Source organism: Somniosus microcephalus, chromosome 9, assembly GCF_052327205.1.
Source record: "Somniosus microcephalus isolate GS21.2 chromosome 9, FLI_Smic_1.0, whole genome shotgun sequence".
Taxonomy (NCBI): domain Eukaryota; kingdom Metazoa; phylum Chordata; class Chondrichthyes; order Squaliformes; family Somniosidae; genus Somniosus; species Somniosus microcephalus.
The window spans coordinates 116,931,113-116,950,035 of record NC_140995.1 but is presented as its reverse complement, the minus strand read 5'-3'; the positions used below and the strand labels follow the sequence as shown (position 1 = coordinate 116,950,035).

Genomic DNA, 18,923 nt, shown 5'->3' with positions numbered 1-18,923 from the left:
GGATTAAACTGGAAGAAAACCTGTCACTTGCTTCATTTTTGTGTTTCAGAAGGGTACAGTACTTACAATCATTTTTGACACCTTAGAACATCAAAATGCAGATAATCTTCTGCAATGTGCATCTGGAAAGAGTTCTTACAACTTTGTTGAGCGTTTTCAGCTCATCTGACCAAATAACATGTTTTCCTTATTGAACGATGACGACCACAGTCCAAACAGTGAAATTTGCAGGCGAACGCACGAAAGAGAGAGAAAAAGAGAGCGAGTGAGTGTCGAAAATACTGGGAAGTTGACAGGATAGACAAACAGAAAGAAAAGAACTCGACAAAAAGTAATATTTCAGCAGAATGAATCAGATGGCGAGGGAGGCAGATACATAGACCCGACTGTCATTGTTTAAAATCGGATGCAGCTAACTCTCGTTAACAATCATTTCTATACCAGCATAAATGCTAGATGGTGTCACGTTCCCGTGCCTTGGAAATACTGCACTTGGACCTCACACACACATATATATCTATCTACTATATATATTGCTAAAGTAACCACGGATTTAAATTAGGTAAATTACTGTACCCCTTCCACTCCGGCCCACGAAGCGCAAATCATTGAAACGAGCCACTTGGTTCTTCATTACTGCCGAGGCGTTGCGGAGTTCGGCCGAATAATTCTCATCATTGCCGGCCATGACAGTGACCACAGTGCCGTCAGGAACATCCCCCAAGGCTACAACCTGTCAGAGAGCAACACACACCATCAATACAGTGGGCTAGCCACTGTTACCAGGGAGCTAGCTCACCAAGACCAGGGCGGGGGGCAGCTTCAGTTAGCACCGGGGAGGCTCTGGGTTACACGGTCCCGAAACAAACCCTCATGATGGATATCGCCCTGCTCTGCTCTCTTTATTAATAGTGCATTTGTCCCATCTTCTCTGAATCCGTTTCAAACTAAAAATAATGAATATGTTGATCTAACCCTGTGATGTATTTTACTGTGGAGAGAAAAATCACTGTTGTTATGGTTTGCAGGAATGTGTGCGAACATTGTCCCAACTGTTCCTTTCACAATCTCCGTGACTGATTCTCATTATAGCAACGCGTATTTAGGGGTATCGCATTTAGGGAATTAGTTTGCAACACAGTCTGCTCTTTGTAAAGAGCTGAACCGATCCTGTGCTACCAACAAGTTAATATTACTGACTTTTTTTTACAATTACTTTATGTTTGCTGTTCAATATACTTATGTAACAATTATTAAACGCTTACAATTCATGTCAAGAAAAGTCTGCCCTGTCCTCAGATATAGGTGTACACGATCACTAAGTGTTATGTGCCACATGTAACACAGTAGGGAAAATGCTGCGCATTCACTAGTTTTATAGTCTAGATCTGTGTTTAAATATAAAATGCAGTTTCAGAAAGTTGCTACTGTATTACTCTTAGCAAACTAAAATGTTCTAAATTCACATAAAATGATTTGATGAGTACCGAATGCACATTCAAAGTATACATTTACGCACACTTCAAGCTGCCGTAAATACAAGCCTTCACTTTTATAACGCACATTTACAGCTCGCTATTGTTTACAATATTTTCTTCTTACCCTGTATTGCACGAAAATAAAAGACCGCTTTTACCTTGAATGCCACAGGCAGGGTTTTGTTACACCTCCAGTGGGACGGTAGGACAGAGCAGAGGAAGTTGGGGCTGTCAGTCCGGACCAACTCTGCCGGGTGATCGGCAATGATATCCACCATGGATCGGTTCTCATGGGGCCGGATCAGAGACCTGCCCAGCGCCGCCGCCGCCGCCGCTGCTGCCCCGGCTGTTCCCACTCCGGGCCCGGGCTCCTGGTGAGGGGCCATCCCGCTCACATCGCTCATCTTTCCCGATGCTGGTAATGTGGTGGACGGTGGAGTAAAGCGCCGGCTTGTAGTGGGATCTACGGGAATACGCATCACAACACTTTGATTAGGGGCTTACAGTAGCCACAAATAATCAATCTGTCCAATTAATATCAGTTATTGTCACTCAATCCAATCCAGTCCAGTTTCTTTTTTTCGTTTTCTCTCCTTTAAAAAAAGAACTCTTTTCTTTTTTCAGGAAGGTCGGTTATTCCTCCTGTAACTATAAATATATTCCAAATGTATGTCTTTGGGGAGAAAATTTCTAATCCAACTTGTGGTCAAGACGATCAAGAGGGAAAAAGCCACAGTTTCCAACTGGTGGTTTCACGGAGGTTGGGATTATAAAGCAAGTTTGTGGTCATGAAAAAAGTGAGCGATGATGAGACATCAAAGAGCACGTGGTGGCAGTAGGAGTCATCAACGACTTTAAAATACACTGTATTCTCTTGTAAGACGAGAGGTCGAGACGTTCACGTTAGTATTTTTCCAACTCCGATTCTTGCCCGAATATATACATATATATATAAATGTATATTTTGCTCCTCGCTGATGGGGGGGCAAGTTTTCAGGGGGCGGCTGTAGATTACACACTAAAACATTTCCGTGAATGAATGAAAGTTATAAAGCGTCCCCCAGAGTAAGGCTTTACTGAAAAAAGGGCTCTATTAAAATTATTTACATATCCAATCGTAAAAAGTGCAAACGCCTACTTGTTATGATCTGAGCCTATCAAAGCCCTCTGATGCTTTCTTCACAGCTTATTTCCTCAAAAAGTGTTAGGAGGCAGACGACTTCCAGTTTCTGTTGTGGTTTTACTTAAGGAAAAAAATACAGCTGTCTTGCCACTGAGTTCACATCGATGATGTGCGTTAAAATGTTTGCAAAAACTGTAACTCACTTCTAAATGTGAGACGCCGCTCGAGCATAAACGTGCGCAACACAGCTACTGTGGGTTAATTTTATTAAAATTATTTTAAAACCATGAATGGTGGGGTATGAGCGCACGGAGTTTGGAACACAACGAATCCAGTCTCAGACTGTTAACTGATTGCTGTAAATTAGTGGTAAACCTAACGATAACTTTCAAATGTACAAAAGCTACTTGAATTAGAGTGAGGAAGCAATTATTTAGCCAGTCAGTAATCTGGCACTGGCATCGCTCTTGTTAAACCAACTTCAAACGACGTGCTTTTTTCAGAAGTATTCATCAAAGGGACATGATATATGGCACATAACGTAATGGCAAAACGTTATATTAAATACTTATTTAACTTGGTTTGACTAATAAAAATAGGGCATTACGCTTTTATTATTCAGATAATTATACATTCAATAACGTTTATCTGCAATATTATCCAGTTTAGCTGGAACGGAGAGGGCACATGTAAGATAGCTTGCAGGTTCATTACACAATAACGAGCACCATAATTGACGCAACTCCCGGCACTGGATAAACCGTCCTGGTTACTGTAGCTTGAATCGTAACTGATGATCTTAATAAAAATATTATAAATCTTTCTATTACTAGCTGTTGTTAATGTTGCTGGCTCGGAAGCTAGAGTCTTTCCGAAACTTTTTTGGTTTAAAAAAAGGGAGCCTTGTTAAGATGTGAGTGCAGTTTGTTTAAATATCTGAAGCGATAATATTCATGAATGTTAATGAAACAGTCGAGCATTCAGTCTCGGGTGCGGGAGTATCCGGATCTGCAGTCGCTGTGAAGAGATGTCTGCAATAGGAAGGTTGCCAAGTGACTTTAATGAGATGCCCGGGTGGCGCCGCACGAGCAGCCCGAACGACAGGGCTCGCGCATTCTAATGGAACGCCAACCAGCTTCGATTTGTATCGGAGTTCCGCGCTGGCGTTCTGACGAACGCACACACGCACGCTCTGATTGACGGCGCGAACATCCAATTACCAATAAGATCGCTCCTGGCAACCATGCTAAATAAGAGCCGGCAAACCAATCAGCGTCGGCCATGGGCGGGCCGCATCCGCGCGTACGCGCTGACGTCATGCACATCACACGTCGACGTGAGTGCGTGAGACTGAGGGAGGCGTCCGGCTCAGCATGCTGGGAATTGTAGTTCACGCCGCCTGGCTTGGGCAGGATCTCCCAGCCCGCGAACTACAATTCCCAGCGTGCGCTGCGAATCGCTGGGGGTGGAATTAAGCACGGTCGTGTGCGCGTGAGGAACTGTCAAACCCGAAGAAGAGACACAACCACAAAAACACACGCAATGCAATTGCAACCCTGTCGTACCGGATAGTGTGCATGTAAAGGGGGCTTTCTCATTAAAACAAAAGTGAGTAAAACATTCATAATTCCTGGAAGTTTTGTGCCACTGGCCTAAATTCTGAATTGTTATCGTTTAGCAAGGTCCTGGCACCCTTAACACTTTTTTATTATTTTTTTGTAGGTAACACGGAACAGGCTTGAGGTAAAATGTGAGCGAGCCGGGACGAGCCTGTTTGCTGCGGAACGGGTTGAAAACTTTCACCGAGCGGCGCGTTAGTAGATTTCCACCCTTTAACCCTCACACGTGCGCAGGACCCGCCCCGCATTCCAGTGCGGCCAGTGTTCCCCTGCGTGCACACAATGCCCCACATTCCAGTGCGGCCAGTGTTCCCCCGCGTGCACACTGCCCCACATTCCAGTGCGGCCAGTGTTCCCCCGCGTGCACACAATGCCCCACATTCCAGTGCGGCCAGTGTTCCCCCGCGTGCACACAATGCCCCACATTCCAGTGCGGCCAGTGTTCCCCCTCGTGCACACAGCGCCCCGCATTCCAGTGTGGCCAGTGTTCCCCTGCGTGCACACAACGCCCCACATTCCAGTGTGGCCAGTGTTCCCCTGCGTGCACACAGCGCCCCGCATTCCAGTGTGGCCAGTGTTCCCCCGCGTGCACACAATGCCCCACATTCCAGTGCGGCCAGTGTTCCCCCGCGTGCACACAATGCCCCACATTCCAGTGCGGCCAGTGTTCCCCCTCGTGCACACAGCGCTCCGCATTCCAGTGTGGCCAGTGTTCCCCTGCGTGCACACAACGCCCCACATTCCAGTGTGGCCAGTGTTCCCCTGCGTGCACACAGCGCCCCGCATTCCAGTGTGGCCAGTGTTCCCCCGCGTGCACACAATGCCCCACATTCCAATGCGGCCAGTGTTCCCCCGCGTGCACACAATGCCCCACATTCCAGTGCGGCCAGTGTTCCCCCGCGTGCACACAACGCCCCACATTCCAGTGTGGCCAGTGTTCCCCTGCATGCACACAACGCCCCACATTCCAGTGTGGCCAGTGTTCCCCGCGTGCACACAACACCCCACATTCCCGATTGGCCAGTGTTCCCCCATGTGCACACAACGCCCCGCATTCCAGTGCGGCCAGTGTTCCCCCGCGTGCACACAACGCCCCGCATTCCAGTGCGGCCAGTGTTCCCCCGCGTGCACACACTGCCCACATTCCAGTGCGGCCAGTGTTCCCCCATGTGCACACAACGCCCCGCATTCCAGTGCGGCCAGTGTTCCCCCGCGTGCACACAATGCCTCACATTCCAGTGCGGCCGGTGTTCCCCCGCGTGCACACAATGCCCCACATTCCAGTGCGGCCAGTGTTCCCCCGCGTGCACACAATGCCCCACATTCCAGTGCGGCCAGTGTTCCCCCTCGTGCACACAGCGCCCCGCATTCCAGTGTGGCCAGTGTTCCCCCGCATGCACACAACACCCCACATTCCAGTGTGGCCAGTGTTCCCCTGCGTGCACACAACGCCCCACATTCCAGTGTGGCCAGTGTTCCCCGCGTGCACACAACACCCCACATTCCAGATTGGCCAGTGTTCCCCCATGTGCACACAACGCCCCGCATTCCAGTGCGGCCAGTGTTCCCCCGCGTGCACACACTGCCCACATTCCAGTGCGGCCAGTGTTCCCCCATGTGCACACAATGCCCCATCTTCCAGTGCGGCCAGTGTTCCCCCATGTGCACACAACGCCCCGCATTTCAGTGCGGCCAGTGTTCCCCCGCATGCACACAACGCCCCACATTCCAGTGTGGCCAGTGTTCCCCTGTGTGTACACAACGCCCCACATTCCAGTGTTCCCCCGTGTGCACACACTGCCCCACATTCCAGTGTGGTCAGTGTTCCCCCGTGTGCAAACAATGCCCCGCATTCCAGTGTGGCCAGTGTTCCCCCGTGTGCACACTGCCCCACGTTCCAGTGTGGCCAGTGTTCCCCCATGTGCACACACTGCCCCACATTCCAGTGTGGCCAGTGTTCCCCCGTGTGTACACACTGCCCCACATTCCAGTGTGGCCAGTGTTCCCCCGTGTGCACACACTGCCCCACGTTCCAGTGTGGCCAGTGTTCCCCCGCATGCGCACACTGCCCCACATCCCAGTGTGGCCAGTGTTCCCCCGCGTGCACACAGCGCCCCGCATTCCAGTGCGGCCAGTGTTCCCCCATGTGCACACAATGCCCCGCATTCCAGTGCGGCCAGTGTTCCCCTTCGTGCACACAACACCCCACATTCCAGTGCGGCCAGTGTTCCCCTTTGTGCACACAATGCCCCACATTCCAGTGCGGCCAGTGTTCCCCCGCGTGCACACAACGCCCCACATTCCAGTGTGGCCAGTGTTCCCCTGCATGCACACAACGCCCCACATTCCAGTGTGGCCAGTGTTCCCCGCGTGCACACAACACCCCACATTCCCGATTGGCCAGTGTTCCCCCATGTGCTCACAACGCCCCGCATTCCAGTGTGGCCAGTGTTCCCCCGCGTGCACACAACGCCCCGCATTCCAGTGCGGCCAGTGTTCCCCCGCGTGCACACACTGCCCACATTCCAGTGCGGCCAGTGTTCCCCCATGTGCACACAACGCCCCGCATTCCAGTGCGGCCAGTGTTCCCCCGCGTGCACACAATGCCTCACATTCCAGTGCGGCCGGTGTTCCCCCGCGTGCACACAATGCCCCACATTCCAGTGCGGCCAGTGTTCCCCCGTGTGCACACACTGCCCCACATTCCAGTGTGGTCAGTGTTCCCCCGTGTGCAAACAATGCCCCGCATTCCAGTGTGGCCAGTGTTCCCCCGTGTGCACACTGCCCACATTCCAGTGCGGCCAGTGTTCCCCCATGTGCACACAATGCCCCATATTCCAGTGCGGCCAGTGTTCCCCCATGTGCACACAATGCCCCGCATTCCAGTGTGGCCAGTGTTCCCCCGCATGCACACAACGCCCCACATTCCAGTGTGGCCAGTGTTCCCCCGTGTGTACACACTGCCCCACATTCCAGTGTGGCCAGTGTTCCCCCGCGTGCACACAGCGCCCCGCATTCCAGTGCGGCCAGTGTTCCCCCATGTGCACACAATGCCCCGCATTCCAGTGCGGCCAGTGTTCCCCTTCGTGCACACAACACCCCACATTCCAGTGCGGCCAGTGTTCCCCTTTGTGCACACAATGCCCCACATTCCAGTGCGGCCAGTGTTCCCCCGCGTGCACACAACGCCCCACATTCCAGTGTGGCCAGTGTTCCCCTGCATGCACACAACGCCCCACATTCCAGTGTGGCCAGTGTTCCCCGCGTGCACACAACACCCCACATTCCCGATTGGCCAGTGTTCCCCCATGTGCTCACAACGCCCCGCATTCCAGTGTGGCCAGTGTTCCCCCGCGTGCACACAACGCCCCGCATTCCAGTGCGGCCAGTGTTCCCCCGCGTGCACACACTGCCCACATTCCAGTGCGGCCAGTGTTCCCCCATGTGCACACAACGCCCCGCATTCCAGTGCGGCCAGTGTTCCCCCGCGTGCACACAATGCCTCACATTCCAGTGCGGCCGGTGTTCCCCCGCGTGCACACAATGCCCCACATTCCAGTGCGGCCAGTGTTCCCCCGCGTGCACACAATGCCCCACATTCCAGTGCGGCCAGTGTTCCCCCTCGTGCACACAGCGCCCCGCATTCCAGTGTGGCCAGTGTTCCCCCGCATGCATACAACGCCCCACATTCCAATGCGGCCAGTGTTCCCCCGCGTGCACACAACGCCCCACATTCCAGTGTGGCCAGTGTTCCCCTGCGTGCACACAACGCCCCACATTCCAGTGTGGCCAGTGTTCCCCGCGTGCACACAACACCCCACATTCCAGATTGGCCAGTGTTCCCCCATGTGCACACAACGCCCCGCATTCCAGTGCGGCCAGTGTTCCCCCGCGTGCACACACTGCCCACATTCCAGTGCGGCCAGTGTTCCCCCATGTGCACACAACGCCCCGCATTCCAGTGCGGCCAGTGTTCCCCCGCATGCACACAACGCCCCACATTCCAGTGCGGCCAGTGTTCCCCCGCGTGCACACAATGCCCCATATTCCAGTGCGGCCAGTGTTCCCCCATGTGCACACAACGCCCCGCATTTCAGTGCGGCCAGTGTTCCCCCGCATGCACACAACGCCCCACATTCCAGTGTGGCCAGTGTTCCCCTGTGTGTACACAACGCCCCACATTCCAGTGTTCCCCCGTGTGCACACACTGCCCCACATTCCAGTGTGGTCAGTGTTCCCCCGTGTGCAAACAATGCCCCGCATTCCAGTGTGGCCAGTGTTCCCCCGTGTGCACACTGCCCCACATTCCAGTGTGGCCAGTGTTCCCCCATGTGCACACACTGCCCCACATTCCAGTGTGGCCAGTGTTCCCCCGTGTGTACACACTGCCCCACATTCCAGTGTGGCCAGTGTTCCCCCGTGTGCACACACTGCCCCACGTTCCAGTGTGGCCAGTGTTCCCCCGCATGCGCACACTGCCCCACATCCCAGTGCGGCCAGTGTTCCCCCGCGTGCACACAGCGCCCCGCATTCCAGTGCGGCCAGTGTTCCCCCATGTGCACACAATGCCCCGCATTCCAGTGCGGCCAGTGTTCCCCTTTGTGCACACAATGCCCCACATTCCAGTGCGGCCAGTTTTCCCCCGTGTGCACACAAAGCCCCATATTCCAGTGTGGCCAGTGATCCCCCTCGTGCACACAACGCCCCACATTCCAGTGCAGCCAGTGTTCCCCCGCATGCACACAACGCCCCACATTCCAGTGCGGCCAATGTTCCCCCGTGTGCATACAACGTCCTGCATTCCAGTGTGGCCAGTGTTCCCCCGCGTGCATACAGTGCCCCACATTCCAGTGCGGCCAGTGTTCCCCCGCGTGCATACAGTGCCCCACATTCCAGTGCGGCCAGTGTTCCCCCGCATGCACACAATGCCCCACATTCCAGTGCGGCCAGTGTTCCCCCGCATGCACACAATGCCCCACATTCCAGCGCGGCCAGTGTTCCCCCGTGTGCATACAACGCCCCACATTCCAGTGCGGCCAGTGTTCCCCCGTGTGCATACAACGCCCCACATTTCTGCGGCCAGTGTTCCCCCGTGTGCATACAATGCCCCACATTCCAGTGTGGCCAGTGTTCCCCTTTGTGCGCACACTGCCCTGCATTCCAGTGCGGCCAGTGTTCCCCCGTGTGCACACAAAGCCCCATACTCCAGTGTGGCCAGTGATCCCCCTCGTGCACACAACGCCCCGCATTCCATGCAGCCAGTGTTCCCGTGTGTCCACAACACTCCACATTCCATGCGGCCAGTCGTAATTGCCCCGCACTTTAAAGGTGTTTACATATGATGCAAAATGTACACTCTCCCCATTTTAATTATTTTTCCCCCCATTAGGCCCCTCCTATTCCATGCACTTCTGCGGAGAAGTGAGCAAGTAACCTGCATGCAGGTTAGTGCTGCTGTTTAAGCAACCTTTAACTTCCGGTCCTTGCAGGGAACTACTTTGCAGCTGCACAGCTTCTCCAATTTGATAACTCTTCTTTGAGATCAATAACGTACCATGTGGAAGAATCATGAAACTTATGTCCAGCTTTTTTACGTTGCAGCACTGATATGCCGCTGCAAACCTGTAGTTTTCATCCTCTGGTATTATTCATTTCTTTTCATTTTTTTCTTTGAAGGCATATCTACAGCGCTATTTTGAGGTGTGTTAATGGATATTGTCACTTCGCTTGTATTTGAATGGTGTATGGTATCAGTTTTCAGATGCTAAAACTGATGTGCGGGAGATTTCAGGAGGATATAGACTGGTGAAATGGGCAGACACATGATGACATTTAATGCAGAGAAGTGTGAAGTGATTCATTTTGGTAGGAAGCATGAGGAGAGGCCATATAAACTAAATGGTAGAATTTTAAAGGAGGTGTAAGAAACCGAGAGACTTGAAGGTGGATGTACACAAATCATTGAAGGTGGCAGGACAAGTTGGGAAGGCTTATGGGATCCATGACTTTATAAATAGAGGCATAGAGTACAAAAAAAGGAAGTTATGCTAAACCTTTATATAACACTGGTTAGGCCTCAGCTGGAGTATTTTGTCTAATTCTGGACACCACACTTTAGGAAGGATGACAAGGCCTTAGAGAGGGTGCAGAAGAGATTTACTAGAATGGTACCAGAGATGAAAGACTTCAGTTACATGGAGGGACTAGAGAAACTGGGCGTGTTCTCCTTAGAGCAGCGAAGGTTAAGAGGAGATTTGATAGAGGTGTTCAAAATCATTAAGGGTTTTGATGGAGTAAATAACAAGAAACTGTTTCCAGTGGCAGTAGGGTCAGTAACCAGAGGACACAGATTTCAGGTAATTGCCAAAAGAACCAGAGGTGACGTGACGACATTTTTTTACGCAGCGAGTTCTGATTTGGAATGCACTACCTGAAAGGATGATGGAAGCAGATTCAATAATAACTATCAAGAGGGAATTGGATAAATACTTGAAGTGAAAACAGTTACAGGGCTACGGGGAAAGAGCAGGTGAGTGGGACTAATTGGATAGCTCCAAGAGCCGACACAGGCCGAGTGGCCTTCTTCTGTGCTGTCATTCTATGATTCTATGAATGCTAGTTGAAACTGGCATTATAACTCTGGGCTCTTGCATGTGAAACCAGCACACTAGACTTATGGATTTAGAAGAGGAAGATCACGCCTGACCATTCTTTACAACTTCTTTGAGGAAGTAACATCCTAGTTGGACTGTGGAAACCCTTATGACATAGTGTAGCTAGATTTCCAAATGACATTGGACAAAGTCCTTTGTGAAAGGCTGTTAATCAAACTCAAAGCTGTGCATAAGAAACTGGTTGAAGTGTAGAAAACAATGAATACGTGTTAGAGCAGCTAGGTAGATTGGAGGGGGAGGGGGGTGGGTGTGGGTGTGACTACTGCCCCAAGCCTCGGTGTTGGGACCATTATTGTTTCTCATTTACATATATAGTCCTCATTTATAAACCCAATGCAAAGTGGTCATATTTCCTGATACCAAATTAGGAGGAGCAGTGGAATCGGAGGAAACATCTAAAAAATGAGTGATTTTGGCAAAATGCAAATGTAGGCAGATGAAATTTAATGCAGATAAGAGCATAATATTGCATATGGAATATGAATGAACACACGTACTCCATGAATGCTATTGAAATAACCAAGTCTGAAGTGGAAAGAGACCTCGGAGTCTTAGTAGATTTCATGCTAAACATGTCCAGCCAATGCTGAGCAGCAATCAACAAAGCCACTAGAATATTAAACAACATAGACAAAACAGTAGAATACAAGTCAGAAGAATTCACAGTCAAATTGTACAGTGCTCTGATCAGCCGACACCTCCACTGCCTCCTGCAGTCTGGTAACAAAAGGGAGACATTCAACTGTTGGAGGCAGTGCAAAGAAGAGCCATGAGGCTCATTGTCCCTGACATTAGGGGCTTGCGATTAGAGCAGAGACTAGAGAGACTTGGACTTTTCAGCTTGGAAATGATAGGTCATCTTGTAGAGGTCTGTAACCTTTTAAATGGTATGGAAAAGTAAATGTCTTGAATATAATTTTAGACTAAATTGTGGAAGTAGGACAAGGGGACATAGTCAAACTAGTAAAAAGTAACTTTCCTATCAGGAAGAAGTTCTTCATGCAGAGAGTGATAGATACTTGGAATGGTGGTTGGTGGCAGTGAAAATCCTGGGTACATTTAAGAAACAATTAGGTTATACAATGGGAGGACTGTAGGTGCTTCTGGATGATGTCAAATGGTCTTCCTCATCCATAATTATCTTGTGATTGTATCTCATAAACAAAAAAGGAGGTTAAGAATGTGAAGAAGTGTGAAAGAATACTTGCAAAGGGAAATAAGGGTTTTAAAAAGCACATAAGGATTAAATAGATAGTCGACATAGGATGGGACTACTTGGGGATCAAGAGGGTGATCTTGTACTTGAAAGTGAGGGAGTGACATAGATGGTTAATCTGTATTTTTGTCTCAGTTTTTACAAAGGAAGCTAAACATTAGACTGTAGGAACACCTGAAGAGAATGTGGAAGAGCCACAAGAAGACAAGGGTAATGCAGTAGATGTAATTTATCTAGATTTTCAAAAGGCCTTCGATGAGGTACCCCATAATAGACTGATGAATAAGGTCAGAGAATGCGGAATCAGGGGACAAGTAGCAGAATGGATTGCTAGCTGTCTTCAAGACAGAAAGCGGAGAGTGAGAGTAAAGGGTAGCTATTCACAGTGGCAGAAGGTGGGTAGTGGTATTCCACAAGGATCAGTGCTGGGACCACTGCTGTTCACAATTTACATTAACGATTTAGACATTGGAATCAAAAACACAATTTCTAAATTTGCGGATAATACCAAATTGGGGGGATAGTTAATACTGAGGAGGACTGCAACAAATTATAGGAGGACATTAATAAACTTGCAGAATGGGCAAATAATTGGCAAATAAAGTTCAACACAGACAAATGTGAGAATAGGGAGGTCACTTATCACTTGGAGGGTGCGAGTTGAGGTGGAACAAAGGGATCTAGGAGTACAAATACACAAATCATTAAAAGCTGTGCCACAGGTTAGCAAGGCCATTAAAAATGCAAACCAAGCACTAGGGTTTATTTCTAGAGGGATAGAATTGAAAAGTAGGGAAGTTATGCTAAATCTGTATCGAACCTTGGTTGGACCACACTTGGCGTACTGTGTGCAGTTCTGGTCGCGATATAAAAAGGATATAGAGGCACTGGAGAGGGTGTAGAGAAGATTTACAAGGATGATACCAGAAATGCGAGGGTATACATATCAGGAAAGGATGAACAGGCTGGGTCTCTTTTCTCTTTAAAAAGAAGGCTGAGGGGTGACCTGATAGAGGTCTTTAAAATTATGAAAGGATTTGATAGTGTGGATACAGAGAGAATGTTTCCACTTGTGGGGAAGAGCATAACTAGAGGCCATCAATATAAGATAGTCACCAAGAAATCCAATAGGGAATTCAGAAGAAACTTCTTTACCCAAAGAATGGTGAGAATGTGGAACTTGCTACCACAGGGAGTGGTTGAAGCGAATAGTATAGTTGCATTTAAGGGTAGGCTGGACAAACATATGAATGAGAAGGGAATAGAGGGTTATGCTGATAGGTTTAGATGAGGAAAGACGGGAGGAGGCTCGAGTGGAACATAAACACTGGCATGGACTGGTTGGGCCGAATGGCCTGTTTCTGTGCCATATATCCTCTGTAATCCTATGCAATGTAATAAATATTCACTGCCTGAAAAGGTGGTAGAGGGAGAAACCCTCATTGCATTTAAAAAGTACTTGGATATGCACTTGAAATGCCGTAACCTTCAAGGCTACGGACCAAGAGCTGGAAATTGGGATTAGGCTGGATAGCTCTTTTTCAGCCGGCACAGACACGATGGACTGAATGGCCTCCTTCTGTGCTGTAAATTGCTATGATTCTATGATAAAAGAATACTTTATTAAAATCGTTAAAGAAATTAAAAGTAGAAGATGATTTGTATCCCAGAACATTAAAAAGAGTAAAGCTCCCTCTATACTGTCCCATCAACCAATGTAGGTCTGGTACAACAACAACAACTTGTATTTATATAGCACCTTTAACGTAGTAAAACGTCCCAAGACGTCGCACAGGAGTATTTTAAGACAACAAATTTGACACCGATCCACATAAGGATAAATTAGGGCAGGTGACCAAAAGCTTGGTCAAAGATGTAGGTTTTAAGGAGCGTCTTAAAGGAGGAAAGAGAGGCGGAGAGGTTTAGGGAGGGGATTCCAGAGCTTAGGGCCCAGGCAACAGAAGGCACTGCCACCAAAGGTTGAGCGATTATAACCAGGGATGCTCAAGAGGGCAGAATTAGAGGAGCGCAGATATCTCTGGGGTTTGTGGGGCTGAAGAAATTACAGCGATAGGGAGGGGCGAGGCCATGGAGAGATTTGAAAACAAGGAAGAGAATTTTGAAATCGAGGCGCTGCTTAACCGGGAGCCAATGTAGGTCAGCGAGCACAGGGGTTAGATTTAGAATATAGCTTCCACTACTCAGTCCCAACAATATGCTCTAATCCCAACCTCCCACTGCACAACTGAGATTTACATTACCTGCAGAATCCAACCTTGTGGCCTCCCTGAGCAGAAAAGGAAGAATATAAGAGGAGAGTGCAGGAGAATGGGGTTAGAGTGGTAGTCATAGTTGAAGAGCTTGCAATGGCACAAGTGTGATGGATTGAATGGCCATCTTCTGTGCTGACATTTCTATAAGCTGCCTGACTGCAATATCAGCTGTTTTAAATCAAAATCCCCTGCAGTCTATTCATCTATATAATTTTATTGCCTTTGCAGTAAGCCGCACACTTCTTACAGCTGACAGGCCATTCAACTACAGTACTTCAAGGCTTCAGTTGACTGTCATGAGGTCCACAATAGGAGTCTTGCCATTATTTACTCTCATATCTGTTCCACCAGTCTGAGTAGATGAGTGGATTCGTCTGACCACCTCCCTACAAGAGTGTGATTGATAACAAAAATTCAGTGGGGGGAGGGAAGAGAATTGAACTAGGAATCCACCATTATATATACTGGCCTAATAGTTTTACCCAATAACTTGTATTTGCGTATCTCATGATACTACCAACAATGATCAAGCCACTGTGCTTTGACCACCATTTTAAAATTTAGGTAGACTGAATAACCTGTAGCTCATATGCTTTGTCCCCCTGCAGTCTCTCCCTCGAATGTTTGTCACTTTTATGTTGCTCGTTCTTTGTTATTTATTTCTCTAGAAACTGTTGTTAATTTTCCTTTAATTGTAGCTTTATATTCTCCCCATTGTAAAAACATCTGGTAACTCCGTGTCTGCCTGCTAGGAGCTAGCTAAGCCAAATGTCATATCTTAAGGCCATTATCAGAATTGTACAGAAATCATTTTCCAGTTGTTGCAGACAAATATTGTATGTGCAGTTTTTTAATTGTTCATTGCTAGTATTTCACACAATTGAAAAATCATTCTATCTCGTATAACTACCTTGATTAAAAGTGTTCAAAGTAACAGATAAATACTGCACCCAAAGTCAATTACTGAGACTAATATTAGTCTGTTCAAGACAAGTACATTTTGCAGTGGACTAATGTTAGGAGTAAAACTGACCTGATGGATCAGTGAGCACCTTCCAGTTAAACATGCAGGAAGCTTTTTGTGTCGGCTTTTTTGAGAAGAGACTCTGGACGTTTGTGTCTGAAAGGGGTGAAAATTACATTAAAAAGTGATTTTGAAGGTCTGCTTTACCATTTTGAAAGTATACAGCAGTTACATAAGTTTTGTGTAGTGTAGCTGTTTGACACACCCAAGATATGGTTCCTAAATCAAGTTCTTTGTTTTTGGAGGTTTCAAATTGTTTTGTGTTGTAACCAGTCCTTTCCATTTCCAGTCGAATTTTCAGTCTCCAAACTTCAGTTGACATACTGGTGATTTTTATTAACATGATGATCCTGTTGACTTAACTGTCCAGCAGCATTAATGCCCAACCCTGGCAAACCGTTATAGAGCAATGAAATTCTCTGGTACTTTAAAGCATATTAACTTGCTTTTCATCACTTAAAATCTTGAGGTATTAGCTCAGACCATAACAAAAATTCTCAAGGAGAATACAGATAAAGGTTACATCTTTTAAATTAGCATGCTTTGAACTGCATTTTTCAGAAACTGTCGTCTGTAGCATGAAAAAGATTTTTAAAATGTAATGAGGTGCACTGCTGCATTTTGTATTTTCTAACCTTTTAAAACCTAATTTCTTATCTCCTGATCATTCTCCTTCCTGGTCTGTTGCAACTCCCTTTTAATCCAATTATTTTGTTAATCTTTATTGTCAAATCTAAAGTACACTGTTCAGAAAAATAATTTAAATTTTATCCAAGAAAGTGATAGCGCGCAGCAAAATTCAATTTTTTGTTTGTTGACTGCAGTGATTAAAGCTTTCAAAATGACATACAGACTATTGTAGCTATGTATCCTGCATTGCCCTTATATTGAACATTTTTAGGAAAATGGCTCACATCACCTGTGGATATTTAATCTATCATGGCTTGTAGGTAGGATTTATTATATATGCAAATATTATAAAGCCCAAATTATGCAAGATTGCTCCTTTTAATAAGAGCTTACATTATTTACACAGGGTCAGAAGTTGAAAAGTATTGGAGCATTTTAACCGTTTGAGGACTGGTAACATCCAGGACAAATTCTATCAAATGTGCTGCTTGCTGATTTAATGAATGCTGATTTAATGAGTACTGATTAAATGGATTAATTGGTTTAATGTGTAATGGGTGGAACTGGAAAATCAGGATCATATATGTGAGAATGTGGTTGCATCTGACTTGTGTGCAAATGTCCTAACTCGTTGGGGAAAAAATTTAGAAGTATGGCTAGCGCTACACTGTTGAAGCTGAAGGATCTTGGTGTGACTGTATGGGCTCTGAGCCTGAGCAGGTGAATGCAGAGCTATCTGAGTTCCATTGCACAGAATGTGTTAATAAGAGATTGATGGTCCGAGAGGTGTAACTGATGTGTAATAAACCCAAGTGTAGCTTTGAGAAAGTTACTGTGCTCTTAGTTTTCCCTAATAATGTGGGTTAGAAGCATACATCAGTCCTGGGATTAATTGAGAACATTGGAAAGGTGAATTAGAAAAGGAGGAAGAACTATGCAGACAAATTAGAGAAATTAGTAAAAAACATTGGATAATAATCATGGGGGATTTCAACTACCCCGATATTAATTGGACAGAAGAGGTAGGTAAAGGTGATAAGGGAATGGAGTTCCTACAATGTCTACAGGACTCCTTTCTAACCCAATATGTAAAACGCCCAACAAGGAAGGATTCGTTATTGGATCTAGTTATGGGGAATGAGCCAGAGCAGATAAGAGAAGTAGAAGTAGGGGAACATATAGGCAATAGTGACCATAATATAATACGCTTTAAGATGATAAAGAAGGACATAAGTATGACAAAAACCAGGTTAATAGATTGGAGAAAAGCTGATTTTGAGGGGTTGAGAATAGAACTTCGGAAGATAAAATGGGCAAAAATATTGGCAAACAATGATGTAGCACGACAATGGGAAACATTTAAAACAGTGTTCAACAGAGTGCAGGAAAAATATATTCGGCTAAAAGGAAGGAACAAACTAAACACTAACGAGACTCCATGGATGAATAAAGACATAAGGGAACAATTGAGGGTAAGGAAAGAGGCATACATTAAGTACATAGACAACAGGGGAGTGCTTGATAACAGAGAATATGAAGGGATTAGGAGAGAAGTAAAAAAAAAACAATTAGGAAGGCAAAGAGGAACTATAAGAACATAAGAAATAGGAGCAGGAATAGGCCACTTGGCCCCTCGAGCCTGCTCCGCCATTCAATAAGATCATGGCTGATTTAGGGCTCAAAGCCACTTCCCAGCCCGCTCCCCATAACCCTTCACTCCCTTATCTTGCAAAAATCTGTCTATCTCCACTTTAAATGTATTTAATGACCCAGCCTCCGCGGCTCTCTGGGGAAGAGAATTCCACAGATTTACGACCCTTTGAGAGAAGAAATTCCTCCTCATCTCAGTTCTAAAAGGGCGACCCTTTATTCTGAGACTGTGTCCCCAAGTTCCAGATTTCCCCATGAGGGGAAACAGCCTCTCTGCATCTACCCTGTCGAGCCCCCTCAGTATCTTATATGTTTTGATAAGATCACCTCTCATTCTTCTAATTTCCAATGAGTATAGGCCCAACCTGCTCAACCTTTCCTCATAAGTCAAACCCCTCATCTCTGGAATTAACCTAGTGAATTGTCTCTGAATTGCCTCCAATGCAAGTATATCCTTCCTTAAATAAGGAGACCAAAACTGTACGCAGTACTCAAGGTGTGGTCTCACTAATACCTTGTACAGTTGTAGCAGGACTTCCCTTTTATACTCCAACCCCTTGAAATAAAGGCCAACATTCCATTTGCCTTTTTGATTACTTGCTAACGTTTTGTGTTTCATGCACAAGGACCCCCAGGTCCCTCTGAACTGTAGCATTTTGTAATCTCTCTCCATTTAAATAATAGTTTACTTTTTTATTTTTCCTGCCAAAGTGGATAATCTCGCACTTTCCCACATTATACTCCATCTGCCAAATGTTTGCCCACTCACCTAGCCTGTCTATATCCCTTCGCAGATTCTTTGCGTCCTCTGCACAACTTGCTTTCCCACCCATTTTTGTATCATCCGCAAACTTGGCTACATTACACTCGATCCCTTCATCCAAGTCATTAATGTAGATTGTAAATAGTTGGGGCCCCAGCACCGATCCTTGTGGCACCCCACTAGTTACCGTTTGCCAATCAGAAAATGACCCATTTATCCCGACTTTCTGTTAGTTAGCCAATTCTCTATCCTTGCTAATATATTACCCCCAACTCCGTGAGCTCTTATCTTATGCAGTAACCTTTTATGTGGCACCTTATCGAATGCCTTCTGGAAATCCAGAAACACCACATCCACTGGCTCACCCTTGTCCACCCTGCTTGTTACATCCTCAAAGAACTCCAGCAAATTTGTTAAACATGATTTCCCTTTCCTAAAACCATGCTGACTCTGTTTGACTGCAGTATGTTTTT

The 18,923-nt window shown here is 47.0% G+C and overlaps 2 protein-coding genes across 14 annotated transcripts in view; one reads left to right on the top strand and one right to left on the bottom strand.

The window, feature by feature from the left end:
* runx2a (RUNX family transcription factor 2a) overlaps window positions 1-18,923 on the bottom strand; it is a 217,351-nt gene that overhangs the window by 101,848 nt on the left and 96,580 nt on the right. Inside the window, exons 2-4 of the mRNA XM_085997065.1 lie at window positions 15,417-15,503; window positions 1,637-1,941; window positions 577-733 (exon numbers count right to left, since the gene is read on the bottom strand). Of these exons, the coding sequence (XP_085853191.1) occupies window positions 577-733; window positions 1,637-1,941; window positions 15,417-15,503 (549 nt within the window). The remainder of the gene's footprint in view (window positions 1-576; window positions 734-1,636; window positions 1,942-15,416; window positions 15,504-18,923) is intronic.
* The window catches only part of supt3h (SPT3 homolog, SAGA and STAGA complex component), a 637,210-nt gene continuing 622,323 nt past the window's right edge, over window positions 4,037-18,923 (top strand). The window contains exons 1-4 of one of the 13 annotated variants that reach the window (XM_085997047.1): window positions 4,037-4,209; window positions 4,324-4,344; window positions 9,610-9,664; window positions 10,626-10,749. Coding sequence is in view for 3 of the 13 variants with exons in the window: in XM_085997043.1 (XP_085853169.1) it covers window positions 9,659-9,664 (6 nt within the window). In the remaining 10 variants the exon portion in view is untranslated. Of the gene's footprint in view, window positions 4,210-4,323; window positions 4,415-9,609; window positions 9,665-10,625; window positions 10,750-18,923 lie in introns of those variants that run through there. The other 12 variants (XM_085997048.1, XM_085997046.1, XM_085997043.1 and 9 more) reach the window with 12 other exon arrangements.